Source organism: Neodiprion virginianus, chromosome 6, assembly GCF_021901495.1.
Source record: "Neodiprion virginianus isolate iyNeoVirg1 chromosome 6, iyNeoVirg1.1, whole genome shotgun sequence".
Lineage (NCBI taxonomy): Eukaryota > Metazoa > Arthropoda > Insecta > Hymenoptera > Diprionidae > Neodiprion > Neodiprion virginianus.
In genome coordinates this window covers 19,017,365-19,032,441 of record NC_060882.1, presented here as the reverse complement: position 1 = coordinate 19,032,441, position 15,077 = coordinate 19,017,365, and the positions used below count along the sequence as shown (strand labels likewise).

The 15,077-nt window shown below is 36.6% G+C and overlaps 4 protein-coding genes across 8 annotated transcripts in view; 3 read left to right on the top strand and 1 right to left on the bottom strand.

Annotated features, from left to right (window-relative positions):
• LOC124307818 (tRNA 2'-phosphotransferase 1) overlaps positions 1-2,875 on the top strand; it is a 50,692-nt gene extending 47,817 nt beyond the window's left edge. For 2 of the 3 annotated variants that reach the window (XM_046769922.1, XM_046769921.1), the window contains exons 2-3: positions 1,852-2,027; positions 2,282-2,875. In XM_046769922.1, coding sequence (XP_046625878.1) covers positions 2,025-2,027; positions 2,282-2,875 — 597 coding nt within the window. In that variant the 5' untranslated portion in view covers positions 1,852-2,024. Of the gene's footprint in view, positions 1-1,751; positions 2,028-2,281 lie in introns of those variants that run through there. The other variant, XM_046769920.1, reaches the window with a different exon arrangement.
• Positions 238-1,303, bottom strand: LOC124307825 (protein PET117 homolog, mitochondrial). Its single transcript, XM_046769934.1, has 2 exons — positions 1,088-1,303; positions 238-1,012 (listed from the first exon to the last, which is right to left on the bottom strand). Exons 1-2 carry the CDS (start codon positions 1,177-1,179, stop codon positions 874-876), a joined length of 231 nt encoding a protein of 76 aa, XP_046625890.1. The 5' UTR covers positions 1,180-1,303; the 3' UTR covers positions 238-873.
• Positions 2,300-6,264, top strand: LOC124307789 (speckle targeted PIP5K1A-regulated poly(A) polymerase-like). 2 transcript variants are annotated; one of them, XM_046769859.1, is made up of 4 exons: positions 2,300-2,407; positions 3,244-3,329; positions 3,616-3,891; positions 4,049-6,264. In XM_046769859.1, exons 2-4 carry the CDS (start codon positions 3,263-3,265, stop codon positions 5,536-5,538), a joined length of 1,833 nt encoding a protein of 610 aa, XP_046625815.1. In that variant the 5' UTR covers positions 2,300-2,407; positions 3,244-3,262; the 3' UTR covers positions 5,539-6,264. The 2 variants fall into 2 exon arrangements, with proteins under 2 accessions (XP_046625815.1, XP_046625814.1); XM_046769858.1 differs by lacking the exon at positions 2,300-2,407 and adding an exon at positions 2,875-3,131.
• Positions 6,265-6,393: 129 nt separating this feature from the next.
• Positions 6,394-13,030, top strand: LOC124307782 (serine/arginine repetitive matrix protein 1-like). 2 transcript variants are annotated; one of them, XM_046769846.1, is made up of 6 exons: positions 6,394-7,449; positions 7,797-8,441; positions 8,745-9,600; positions 10,126-10,183; positions 10,336-10,365; positions 10,903-13,030. In XM_046769846.1, the coding sequence occupies exons 1-6, from the start codon at positions 7,076-7,078 to the stop codon at positions 11,832-11,834; spliced, it is 2,895 nt and encodes a 964-aa protein (XP_046625802.1). In that variant the 5' UTR covers positions 6,394-7,075; the 3' UTR covers positions 11,835-13,030. The 2 variants fall into 2 exon arrangements, with proteins under 2 accessions (XP_046625802.1, XP_046625803.1); XM_046769847.1 differs by lacking the exons at positions 10,126-10,183; positions 10,336-10,365 and having other exon boundaries at positions 8,745-9,474; positions 11,097-13,030.
• Positions 13,031-15,077: the final 2,047 nt, after the last annotated feature.

Here is a 15,077-nt window from a genome sequence, read left to right as displayed (position 1 = left end):
CAAAACGGTGCAAAAGGGGTCGAAACGTTTTGAACTCAACCAGAGAAGAACAAGCGGCACTCAGGCAGGTAGTTTATGGTAATAAATGGCAGTGAAAGAAAGAAGGCATTGCATATTTAATGCCTACTCGTAAACGCGAACTACGCTCTCTGTTCTTCGTAGCAACCGGTTGATTGCCGAATATTTTTACGCGCATTTAGAAACACGGAAATGGGATAGAAAACAACAATATTAAACTAGGTTTTTCAAATGTTTTATTTAAAATCTACGATGAAAGCGGCTCCTGACTGCGTGAGTAGTCTATATGTACACAGTCGTATATAACTTACAATGTGTGCTTATTTTATAGCTCACATCAGCTCGCGCGAAGAGCCGTACACGGTTTCAATGATTGTTTTTTGCGGGGAAAAGTCAACAGATTACCGTAATTGATTACAGTTATTTCTAGACATGTATACAGATCAATATTTGTAAAGAAAACGAAACAATTTATTCGATGCTCAGATACAAACTACAAAATTGTGATAGCTAATCAAACAATTAAATTACATCTTTTTGCTTGAAAATTTTTTTTTCAACACCGTTTAAATAAGTTTACCCTCTTCTAAGTTTCTATAAAAATCGAAACATTTGACTATATTTTTTTCCAATTTGACGTATACCCAGAAAACGGTGCCCTGAATCTTATGGTCTTCATATGATTTATCCCACTAGAAATGCAAGCGCACAGCGCCGATACACTGGCAATATGCAATGCGCACGCGATTCTTAGGTTGTGTAATCAACAAAAAAAAACAACAGTGGTATAGTCAAAAGGATGGGCAGAAAATTATCCGCATCCATGTATAATTGTATCTACTCGCTACAACATAATCATGTTTCATGCCGCGTTAACTCTTCTTTGCGCAATTCTTTGGCAATATCCATTTGGCGTGAAAGTGCATAAGTGTTCTTTCTCTTCATACGCTCCTGTTTTTCCCAGTCACGTATAACACCCGCGTGAAGTTCCTCCCTAAAACAATGCAAAAGCTCAACAGATGCTATACATAACCTTAATATTTGGCAGAATAACCATTTTCGCACAAACCTTTCCATGAACTGGGCATAATGCACGTAACCGATAATCCCCAAAGATATTGCGCAGCACGAGCCTAAGACTGCTCTTGACAATGACGTCATTTTAGAAACATTACTTATTCGTTACTAGTTATTGAAGAAACATGAAGTAAACTGCAGAAGACATCGTATCCCAGTCTGTATTGAATTATTGACCACTATCGACAAACTACCTACTTGTAGCGATAAACCTCGATTCAATTGAAAGTGATGCTTTCTCTAGTCTACACGCGACCGTGGCGCACTTCAAGTGAGTGAATTTACCAACCTATTGGCTCATTCCCCTCGGCCAAGGCTTTAATTTGCTCGACTCCCAATGTGACGTGACACGATGTCGATTCGTGTTGGGATATCTAGCAGAGACGTGGCTTGAGAAATTGCACTTAGCGATGACAATATGCACATAAACAAATGTCGACAAGTGTATTTTTATAAAGATACATTTTGTTTTTATAATTTTAAAATATAATATGAAACTTTCATCACAAGAAATTTATAAATTAGCACATAAACAAATACATAGACCAAGTCAGCCGATGCGATTCGACCTACTCGCTCAGATGTTGAATATCGCCAACAGATGGCGCATTCGAGTGCTAGAGTTCCCAATCAAACACAAATGCTTACACCACGAAGTAATAGTACTACTTCGTGGCTTACACCAAACTGAATATACGTCATTCTGTACGGTGAGAATTTTTTCCGTCGTAACCTTATGTCCTTCTATCTTTCCAGGCTTATCGTGATTGAGTAAAACGAATGCTGGATAGATTCACACGTTGACAATCTGTGGCCAGTACACAGTTATTAACGGAAAGAAGATCCCGATTTAGAGACATCGCCATCCTGTTAGTTAAAGTGTCATTGGTGGCAGTCGAACGACCGATCTACATGGGTTAAAAAAAAATATGGTATGAAAGAAGTTGGAAAATGTTCGGGTATATTTCAATTAGTATTCATGGCTTTTCAAGGTTGAAAGAGCATAACACAAACAATTTTTTCCCTATCAACGCTTACGAATTTTGAAATATAATTCTCCGCTGAAATGACCTAGCAATTTGTCAGCCCTTTTTGCAGAGAAAAGCTATGACCAAAAAATTCATAGCATTACTGCGTAATTTTGTACGCTTCAAGATATTTACCTTATATGCATTGAACGTTTCAGAACAAAATCGAGCATGATGTTCAACTCTCGAAAAAATTATCATACCTTCTCCGTCATGGTGCTGTGAAAGAAGGCCTGCAAATTTGCCCGGAAGGATTTGTGGCTGTTAACGATATTCTTGACAAGGTGGGCTTCCACCATTTGACAGTCCAAGATGTGCAAAGAGTCGTCGCTGAAAATTCAAAAAACCGATTCACTCTCAAAAAATTAAATGATACACTACTGATTAAGGCTAACCAGGGACACTCATTAAGCCAAGTGAACAATTTGAACTTGAAATTGGTAGAAAATCCCGAGTATGAGATAATTCATGGAACATACTTCAATTGTTGGGGAAACATTAAAAACAAGGGATTGTCTCGCATGAATAGAAATCACATACATTTCTCGAAAGGGCTCAATTTTACAGCAGGATTGCGACGTAGCGCCCAGATTTACATTACTGTTGACTTTTCTAAAGCTTGGCAAGATGGTTTAAGATTTTATGAATCTGAGAATGGTGTGATACTTTGTCCAGGGAATTGCAACGGAATTTTAGAACGCAAATATTTCTTGAAAGTTTCGTCTTCAGATGGTCGCAAGCTATTTCTGTAATGGCTAAACACTGTGAAGTTTGTCGGATTGATCTTGCTGACGATTATGCATATCAAGGTCATATTACTGGTAAAAAACATGCGAAGAATTTGCAGTTCTTAGAATTCAAAAAAGCTATCGAAGAAAGGTCGATTTTTGTTTCTAATTGGCCACCACACTTTACTAGTGTTCAAGTACTTGATTTTTTTCTTAAATATGGATTCATTGAAAGTCACAAATGTCAACGCGATTATGCGCTCATACAATTTGCAGAAAGGTAATATTTTCTCGTAATTAGTTGAACTTATTAATAATTTTTTCATTGAATAGCTCGTGTGATCTTTTCGTTCCTGTATTCTCAATCGCTTAATTGAACACTTAATTTTCAGAGAAACTGTTGATTTTCTTATGAGTCGTCCAGTTTTCATCGACAACCACAAATTACGTATTGAGCCAAGGAAATTTTATCAAAATGGTAGGTAACGATACTAATTTATCATAATCATCTTTACCCCTTTCAATACTGTGTATCAGTTGGATCTCTCAAAAGTAATCATCAACCTTGCTACAGTATTATGTCGGCTGGGAGGAAGAAGGTGTTGTTTCGGCTTTAATTTGAAAAAAGTCATGTTTCGGAAATCGTTCGTGAAACATGATGTTTTTCAAATCCAAGCCAAAACAACACCTTCCTCCCAGCCGACAATTACATATTCTATAAAAGATATTCTTAAAAGTAATATACCTTTTACTTTGTATTGCAGAAAGAACACCAGTCACTCAAGCTTCAATCACACTTTCATATGAAGATTTGAAGGACATTTTCGAAACGGAAACTACATTTGATAGTCAGTTGATTGCATTTTTAAATGCGGTACAACCCAGTGATGTTGCAGTTGAAGCAAAGTACGGTTCTGTTTGTGCAAGTTTGAAACAAATATTTAACATAAAGTTTCGTAATTGCAAGGTACACAGGTTTGGATCAACTGTTACTGGTCTGAGCTTCTTCCATAGTGACCTTGACGTTTATATTGATATAGGTTTGTTGTCCAATTACTACTAAACATATACAATCACTTTATTCTTGTTGTTATGATGCAACTGAAGACTTTTTTTTATCATTGTTAACTTGTGCAGTATGATGAGTAAGTGGCACAAACTTGAATGAAACTTATAAAATTCTGTTTGAATTTGCAGGTCTACCGATAGTCGAATCTGAAGATGATACAAAGCCTTATGAATGGACTCCTAAGAAAATTTTCAGAGTGGGAAAATCGCTTTTATTTAAGAGGAATAACATTTTTACTGATATAGTTTTGATACCAAATGCAAAAACGCCAATTATTAAATTCCGTCATGCTCCCACTAACATTTTTTGCGATATTAACTTTAAGAACAGTCTAGGTGTGTGCAACAGCCACTTGATAAAGTATTATCTATCGCTTGACGTCAGACTAAAACCTCTGGTGATAATCATCAAATTCTGGGCAGAGCTATTTGGAATAGCTGGCATGGGAAAAATCTCAAACTATGCACTAACTTTGCTAATTATTTTCTTTTTACAACAACCAGAAAGATCTATGGTACCTACAGTTGTGCAACTGCAATCGAGTTGCAAACCAGAATTTGTCCAAGGTTGGCAAGTAAATTACGACGAAAACATAAAACTGCAGAACACTAAAAACGAAAATAGTATTCCAAGTCTACTGTATGAATTTTTTGATTTTTACGCTGGATTCGACCTTGGTTCAAAAGTACTTTGCCCATTGGATGGCAAAGCACATCCGAAAACGGTTTTCGCAAGCGCTGAAGAGTTGCCTGATACCATGTTCAGGTACAGGGAGTACATTCGTAAAACGCAAAACCCTATGTTGATGCATACAGATAAACCAATGTGTTTACAAGATCCATTTGAATTGAATCACAATGTGACTTCTAGAGTAAATGGTCGAACGGTAGCATTCTTCCAACAACACTGCATAACTTCGCGAGAAGTTTGTAAAGAAGTGCAAGAGAATGATTATAAAACTTTATTTTCCATATTGTTTACGAGAGAAACAAAGTTGGATAAACCGGCAAAGGTTAGAATGTTGATCAAAGGTGAGCTGTTTTTGAAAGTCGGCTTACCGAAAAACACCGTTCTCCAACCAAATGTAATCTACAGGGGACATTTCACAATAAATGATTGGTATGAAACTGTTTTAAATCTCGTAAAAGAAATTTTTGAGAGAGTCTACAAGTTGAAAGTAAAACTTGAGTCGATGGATAGGGAAGTAAAACAACAAAAATGCGACGTAGAATCAGACGTACATACAAAGAACAAAACGAAAACTATTCTCGAGTGTTTGGGTTACTTCAAACTATGGTACGGTCGTAAAAACAATAAAACTATATTTGATCCAACAATGAGCGCCCTGGATAGAGAAGCCAGTATATCCGACAAGATGATGGAGGAACTGAAAAAGACTCCGGCTTCGAGTATTCCAATCATTAGTTTCACGTGTATAATTCAAAAGTTTCAAAAGCCAGTTGCTGTAGAGTTGATCTTGAAGAACAATAACTCTGCACAAAATATGTTTAAAGAATTCTCGGATCAGATGTGCAATAAACTTAATCAGATTATTGACAAGACTTTGTCACACATGTTGCAGTACAAGAAAAAGGAACAACCATCTCAATCGTCGTGAAATGGACCTTTTTTATAATATACTTTTTTTTTCCCTTGGTTATCTTGATTTCAAAAATCTTACCAAGAGTAAATGTAAAAAACTTGACACAAACTTGACCTTTTAAGTTTTATTACTAATTGTATAAGTTTTAACGCTGATTATGGCTTTATAAACTTGTCTCTTCTACGTTTACAGGTTACAAGTTTATCATTGAACTATGTAACTTATCAATTAGAAGTAGCATGTTATTGATTTATCATGCAATTTTTCATATTTTTAGTTTCACTTAAAAATAATACAGTTTCTGCTCAAAATTAACTGTGAATACATTACGTATTTTCTTCGAACGTTATATTAGCAAATATGCATTATGCGATCCGAACGTATTCAATTAATTCGTTTTCTTTTTTGTCAATTTATCATCCTATATCCTATAATTTATGTTCTATGAGTATAACAGTTTAGGAGCAAGGCAGTTTTCCTCGAATATATGCAATCTCGGGTATTTTTTATTTGACACAAAAAAAAGCTATTCTAATGTATTTACTTTAGCATGTTTTGCTATACTAACCACGTAATATTGAAAAACTAAAGTTTCGTTTCAGTTTGGAACTATACAGAACTTTTGAATATTAACCATTGTTTGAAAATATAATATACAAGGAATGAAAAACAAAATCATACTTTTGTTTGTACAAAATGTGAAAGAAAAACAGTAAAAAATAAAATCGATCAATTCATTGACACCAATGCGTTTTTGAAAATAATTAAATTAATTTCGTGGTAAATTTCTGATAAAACAAGAATCGAGTTGTTTGTTACTGTGCAAAACCCTGCAGCGATGTATTGTTCAGCAAATGTTGAATCACGTTACTTCCTGTAGCATTATTGTTACCTACCGGCCAAATGGGCGACATCCTAATTTCGTTCATTTTATTTCGCGAGTGTATGTTCAATGATTACTTCGTGGTTCAGTGGCGCGAAATGTTTCGCGCCATAACTCAATAGTCAAGTTCCATTCTCGCGGTGATTTACATGATTTACGTACGTCATATTATCTGTAGCAATTAGGAGTTCGAAAATCAATAATGACATTATTATTGTAATTACAAAAAACCACTCCGTGCCACCTTGCACTATTTCCGCTATTTCTAAACCCGTCATTTGAGAGTTGACTTGACTGCATAGATCACGCTGACTTTCCTTGGTAGCACTTACTTCACAGCCATTTGTAACTATGTTTGTAATCCTTTGTAACCTACACCCACGCCTACACTACACCGTTCGTGTCCCAGGAAGATCAAGGATTCATTAGACTCTGATTATCAATTATTATTAAGTGGTCTAGTCAGTGTGGAAGGTAACTTTCCAGTACTTAATTTATAGTCCACGATTGTCACTTGGTACTAACGAATCAAATCTAAGAATCCGATCGATAACACGAGAGGTACGGAGAGGTTACGGATAATGAACAAACTGCTAAACTCATACTCCAAAAGTTTGGCTAATGTTGTAAGTTTAGTATAAGATTTAGGTAGCAACAAATCTAAATACAATGGGTGACACGGAAACCGAGATCTCAGAAAACCTGGAATCAACATCTGGCGATTTGGAGAGACAAGAATCTGCAAAAACGGAGACTGATACGAAGAGCGAAACGTTGGAGCTACAGAACATGAAAGAAGAAAGCGATGATGTGTGCAATGAGAATTCTTCGGAGCTTACGCGGCCAAAGACAAACGACGACGTCCAGCGTGCAATAGAGGGATTGAAGGATATACCGGATGAAGAATTACAAGAGTTCTTGGACGATGAAGACTTTATGGAAGGGTTGGATGTCGTAGACGCCTGGGAAGGTGAAGAAGAAAAACGCCATGAAAAGAGACCGAAAAGTCGTAGCAGAGAGAGGGAGCGAAGACGAATCTCTAGGTAGCGGGTGATTTATTTATGTACCAGAATGATCGCTTAAATTTCTGTTACCATTATGAAAGAAAATGTTCAACTTTACTAAGTATAGTTGAAAATTCATCATGATAACAATGATGATAAAATTTTTCAGTATTCTTTTCTTATTTTTTCTTTGGCACACCCATCTTCATCTTTTGTCATCTCAAAATGTACGTAAGATGTGAGGAAAAGCAAATCAAACGATAATATGCATTTATGATTTTATATGTTTATTCAGAAGTCATTTGCAACGAGAGACGTATTTGTGGTGGTATTTAACTGTAATTGTAAATGTTTGCAACTGAATATGACTACTAGATTAATTGTAGGGATCACAACCGTTTTCGAGATCACCGAAGCCTAAACAACCGAGAGAGGCTCAGGCGTGAGGATCGCAAGCGAGATGAAAATCGTCGAGATCCAAACAAAAGTACCAAAGACATTGAGCGGGATAAAATGCGCACTCAAAGAGACTGTGAAAGTAAGATTCAAGCTGAAAAGAACAAAGCCATCAAGACTCTACTAGATTCGGACAATGTTGTGCCACCTGGGACGGAACTGGAAGCCATTGAAACTATCACCGAGAAGCAGAACGTGGACAAAGTGGGAATTTCAAAAAGCCGTCGAAGCAGAGAGAAAAGAACCAGAGGAAGTCCTGTCTGGCGACGCAGCGATGACAGAACTAGAAACAGTCCTCATCGTCGCTGGAGCCCCATCGTCATCAGTCCAGAGCGTCGCAGAAGCCCGATTAAATTAAGTCCAGGATCTCGCAGAAGTCCTGTTAGATTAAGTCCTTCGTCTCGCAGAAGCCCTCATAAGCTAAGCCCCTTAATTCTGAGCCCCGAAAGACCCAGAAGCCTGCTCAGATTAAGCCCTACTCATCCACGAAGACCGAGTTGGGAGCGCAAAACTAGTGCAGAGGAGAGACGCCGTAGCGCTGATCGACACAGAAGACGCCAAGAAGTTCGTGAACGGTAAGAATTTGTTTTTTTCGAAGACTCAAGCATATTACAATTCGTGCTGAGCTCTTTGGCATTCGGCTTCTTTGTACGGTTGAGTGATCACGGGCCTCTGTTAAACTACAGTAAGTATAACATCAAAAGTGCCAATAATGGATCAACTTAGAAATATAAGTGTACCACGATCCTATTACTTCTGTAATAATAACTAATAATTAATCTGTAATAACCGTAATGTATACAAGTAATTTGGGGATACCTGTATGATATTCACCTTGTGCGATTACTTAGAATCTTAGAAATAGCCTACTTTCACAGTGATTACAAGCCTTCAAGTCGTCGAAGTCGTTCACGAGAGCGACACAGAAGTCGAAGTCCAGATCGACATCGAAGAAAGTACAGCCGTTCTCCAGGAGATAGGCGAGGCAGTCCACGATGGCGTAGCAGAAGCGGTAGCAGAGGAAGATCTCCACAACGGCGTACAAGAAAGCGATCTCCATTCATCAATGAAATAAGAAGACAATTTCGGAATGAAAGCACCCGACAACAGCAACAACAGCAGCAGCAACCACCATCTGCAAATCTTGGATACCTGATTCCACCAATGATGTCTGGGATGCCGCCAATGGGCAGCCCCATTTACCCCCACGAGCAAGAGCAGCACCCACCTTTCATGCCACATCATCCACCAGGACCACAGGGATTAATAATGCCTGGTCCACCACAAGGGTTCATGAACTTTGATCCGGCCCATCCGCATATGGCTCCATCCATCAACTACGATCCGTCTGCACCACAGCTTATGATTCAATCTGAATTTTCTGCTGGACCTGTGATATATGGACAACATGCTCCAGCCCCTGTTCAACCACCACTACTACCTCTACCAGTACCTTCACCTCAACCCGTACCAGCCCCTGGTCCGATCATGGAACAAGGACCTCTTATGTATAATCAGCTACATCACCTGGCACCGCTTTTACCGACCCCGGGGAAAGAGCAAACTGATCTGAGCAGCAGACGTTCGGTTTCCCCTCAGGCTAGATCGGTTCGATCTAACACACCTCGGAGCTATAGAGGAATGCGAAGGTCCACTACTCCTTATAATGATGTACATTCATCACATGAGGAAAGATTAAAAACACCGGAGCCGCCGGTTATATCGAACTCCAAAGTAATTTTATTCTACCACTAAAATTTTTAAATTGTGTGCTTTTTCAGCTACCTCACACATTATTCTCAACGTTCCATGATTTAGTTGTTTCTAGAAACTATTTCATTGAACTCTTCAGTTTCTTCTTCAATGAAAAGTTCACTTATTGTAGACTCATCATAACTTTCTAGCATAGAAGCTCTGAGATTGGAGTATTTCTCCAACGTACAAAGTTAAGAGCATCCTAATATGTTAATAGTCAGGAAATTACTTGCTACGTCTATCTAATCACGGCTATACCAGTGTAGTGGTCTAACCATTTATGCATGGTATGTGTGATGAAAGTCAATGAGTCAGAAGATCAGACAGTTAGTACACACAAAGTTATGGTGCGACTACTATATTTACATAGTTGCGTTATGAGAAATTGTCATTTTCGTTTTTTCTCCTATTTTGATACATCTTGACATTTTGGGGTAGCTTTAAAGCCAGGTAAAATGCATTAAACTTCAATTTAATATCCCCTGCCGCATTCTGAAATTCCAGGCCTCCTTTGGAAAGACTAGTTTATCCAGCCTGTTGGAAGCTTCTGTTTCTGCCAAAGGTGCGAAAATTTTACTTACTATTTTATTATTTCTGAAACAGTTGTAAAACCTCAACTGCAGGCATTTGATTGTAAGAAGTAAAACTGCAGTAACATTGAAACCTCACTTGTATCAGATAGTATTAATGCCACTTTTGTTTTAAATATTATAGATTCGCTTGGGCCACCAGTCCTTTACCCAGGTGAGATATCCTGATTAATGTGATTTTAGTATATAACATAAAAAAAAATAATCAAAATTATCCAATTCCCGAAAAGTGACAGAAGTTTTGTGCTTGTATGAACACTAATCACTTTATATGCTGAATGTCAAGGTTTCCTATGGAAACTAAACTAAAACAAACGGAAGATTTATTGCTATTTCATTATTTGAAATACGCAAGCTAGTTAGTCGAATGATGTACAAAGTTATAGGAACATTGCATGCGTAAACCAAACATCTGTATAATACAAATATTGTATGGTTTCAGTTTATTGCATCTCTTATGATAATTGTATAGACATACATATGGTTTCATTACAAGAAATGACCATTACTATTCAATTATTCTAAATACCCGGACGAATTATACGCGATACGTGCTACTGTGGTGATTTAATAATTAAAAATTTGTGATTTCAGTATATATGTGAAAATATACTGCTCTTGAAAACGGTGCTTTTTAATTTGATATGCAAATTAACAATGATGAATCAAAAAACTTTGCTTTTTGGCTTAGGATTCAAGCCAGAAATACTACGACATTGCGAACACGCTCTCCGGGACCTGCCTGTCGAGGATCCCAGACTGAAGATGAAGGGTAGATTTTTTTTCAACCCTCAAAAAGAAGATACTACTAGTGAAAGTGAAGAGCGATCATCAAATTCGATATTACTGAAGAAAGGGAAAAATAAAATATACTGGGACGAGGAGGAAGAGCGTCATTCGCAAATAACTGTGAAATCTGGTGTTCATGTGCATCAAAAAATATGTCAAACAGACGAGGTTCAAACTGAACAAAAAGAAGTCCAAGCTACAGTAATCACTGCAGAGTTTGGAGTGCAAGTAAATCTTAATGATTTAGAGCAACCTGCTAAAGAAGAGAAAAGACCAATCATGGATAGGCTTGACTGGGATATGCGAGAAACTTTCGATTATACACCAAAACCACGAGAAGCTGATGATCTAAGATGGAGCCTGAGTAACTCTTCTCAAAAGCGTCCGTGGGGCAGAGCTATATCGCCACCCAGAGGGCCCGAGGACCGAAGCTTCAGCAGAGAACGTACGTCGTCTGATTATCCTAATAGAACCTTGACCCTTTGCACACCAGCGAGAAGCCGAGAAGAATTTTCCTCACACCGTGGCCCAATACTGCGTGATCATTTCATTCGTGAACCGTTACCACCTAGTTACAGGCAAAATTTGGATGATCACGATGAACATTTCCATGATAATAGAAGCGATCGTAGCCGTGGAGAAAGTCCCATGGTGATTGATGACTCGCCAGAAGAAATTGAAGAAGAACCGGAAGTGTTTGCCAGAACTACCGAGCGAATAGTACTTACTAAAATTCCACGTGGGCAGTCAATTCCTGTTTTCAAGGGCCGTGGAGGGCCAAGAGAAGGAAGACCATTTCGTGGTGGAAGAGGTAGCTATCGAGACAAGTTCTAAGAAATAACAAATCACATCAACTGCGATCACCTTCACCTGATCAAGACGCAACAGCTAGTTTCATTCTCCTTCAAATATTATGTGAGATCACTTGATCGAACTAGACCGTGCCAAGCGTCAACGTGCAGTGAATTGAATGAACTTCACTAACAATAAACGTGAGGAGAGCATCAATCGCAGTAAAAGTAATAATTATCAACAGTTTCCTGAATTAAGAAGAATAACTGGATCTATACATTTTTTTTTTGCTACTACAGTGAGTACTTGAACAAAGAAATTTTATCACTCTAAGTATCGAAATCATCTGAATTGAACATTTGGAAATACGTTGAAAGTGTCCACAGGCTTTGAACACATATGAAATGTGGCGCAAACACTTTATATAAGTAAGTGTTAAGATGTATAAAAACTTTTTTTGCTCAAAGTGTAAAATACTATGTATTTTCGTTATTTGTTTAAACAATGCCGTGGCTATTTCTTGTTTCGTTTTTTTTTTTTTCGATTTTTCTTTTTTTATTGATTGAAATTATATTAAAATATCCATATGTGATTGGCAATGAGCAAGATGTACAAATAATCACAGAATAATTGAGTGTGCTTATATAAAAACGAAGAACAAATATCCGAAAGTTGGAAATCTAAGTATTAAGAGGTCACATCTAATTTAACATTGAAAATAACAAAGAAAAACGTCGCGAAAAAACATATCTACAGGCACAGATTAAGTAAACGTTACTTTTTTTTTTTAATTTATGAACCAGAAATAAATTAAACAAAATATACTAACGGCGAGTATAATTAACGATTTCTTAACTATATACTTATCATAAATTGATATTCAATCTTTCTACAACGAGGATAATTGAGGTCTGAACATAAACAATTATTCATGAAATTTCATATCACATCGTCGTGTTATCAAATTATTTTTACGTTTTTCAAGCTATCGTATAAATAGCGAAAATATTTGCAATTCACCGTGATAATCCTCTGAACTAAAAGGATATGCATTTTTTTGACTGCATACATTGTAAAATACAACTGTAATACTTATTCCTTGGATTTAATTTTCGAATGTAATTCAGTGATAAAATTTCGTACATTACGCATGTAGGAACTACGTAATCCAGCCTCCGTATTTTAAAAATGTGAATATGTAATGTAATGTGCGTAATAAATGCAAAAGTAATCAATCATTTATAGTTTCCTTCTATTGCGTTTGTTCACATTTAGAGTAGGTATACTAACATAAACCAGAAATTTAACCGAAAAACGCTCGCGACTTATGATTATCACGACGACGTAACGTATGAGATATAATTTATCTCAATACTATTTTGCAGCAGATATTCGTTGGATGTCTATATTAAATTCTAAAAATTGTTGTAACGATTACCTATGTTACATATGTTACACATATTGCTCACATGTGAGTTTGTAATTACTGTATAAAGAATTATTGGGTATATGCAACTAGGATACATACATAGGTACGTATAGAATTTGACAAATATCCAAGTGTTAATCAATATATCAACGCATTACACGGCTATGTGAAATTTTTTTTTTTTCGTTGTGTTGCTTATGACATTTCTGCAAAGTAGGTACTGGCTCATTGATCCCAACGATTCCAACTAAAGGCAAAAGACGAGTGGGACGAACGTCAGCGGATTTGATAGTTCTCAACACACGTGAATCTTTATTGTTTCTTCCTATTCATACTATCAGATATGTGTTGACAAATATAATACGTATCTATACTACGAATGATGAACCAGAGGACTTGATTTCTTCGGTAAGTTTTATTAAATAAACGTTTGCACATATACATATATGGGTATGTATGTATGTATATGTATGGTAGAACCCATGGTTTTTTACATTATGGTGGAACATCGGGGTATGTAGTCCTCTTAGTATTGACAAAGTATGGTACATAAAAGCTGCAATTTTACGATGGAGGAGAATACAGTAATTCTAACAGATTCCGATTTCGTCAACTATATATATGTATAATTCTTACTAGTGTCCAACTCCAACATGTTTGTATATGGAACATCCACGCCAACTCGACAATGTTGGACCCTTACCAGTTTCGATTTCGCTAAAAAAATCTTATGCCGTTGTCCCAACTCCAAAACAATACCCTCAATTTTTTCGGATTTTTTTGAGCAAATTTGTTTTCTTATGATTTTTCAAAAATATATCTTTGGCCGCAATTTAAAAGTCCGAATAAATTTTCGAAAATCCTATGTCACATATAAAAATTTTCAAGCCTTGACGCAGAGTGCTTCAGCATTCTCTTCGTATTTTTTTGGAACTTTTTGTCGGAAGAAAGATTGAAAGAAATTCGATCGAAAGAAGCGACAGTTTATTGTGGGCGGTTGCTCAAACATGCTGCACTGGGTATTTGAGAACTTAATCAAATTTTTCCAAACTCATTAATTATTTATAATTTTTTTATCTTGGAATAAAAATCTTTATGGAATAATTCTCAAAAATCCAGTATTACACCTAAAAAAAATTCAAGCAACAGTCTACAGTACATTGACTTCTGCTTCTATTTTGTTTTACTTCTTTTCGTTCAAGAAGATCAAAAACAACTTGAAACAAAGTCCCGGAAATTAAGAATTTAGATTCCAAAACTTATTTCTGACACAGTATTTTAAATAACTTTTTTCAATGTTTTCGATCACGGCCATCGAGGTGTTTCAAAAAACTTTAGAAACTCATCAAATGTATTTTTTAGAATCTGTAAAAATTGTAACTGCTATTTAGGGTCAGAAGAATGATGCGAAAAAGCGCAGATTTGAAAGGTCGAGGGTCAGGCGCAGGTCGAATTGATACGGAACGCCCCATATACATATACGTATATCTACGGGAATAAAGATAATGTGAAGCTATTTTCTTGTACGTGCAATAAATCTTATGGTACTCTACGTGCATGTGAAGAGATGTGTTTCATTTAATACACCCAACGCAACTTCACAATAATCAATATATCATACATATTATGCGCGTCAGATGGTTATTTTGAGACAAATGTAATTCCCGTTTTTGATATTTAATTCGACAGTCTCTAGATTATAGAATTCCATTGTCAAAATTAAGAAGCAATATTATAAAACAACGTTTCGAAATACGAGAGAAACCGCAGATTCTGGCAAAATGACGTAGGTTAACCTAATTGGTTAACTGCATTGCCTAACCAGACGTCATTCGGTGACTTCTGGGAATTCAATA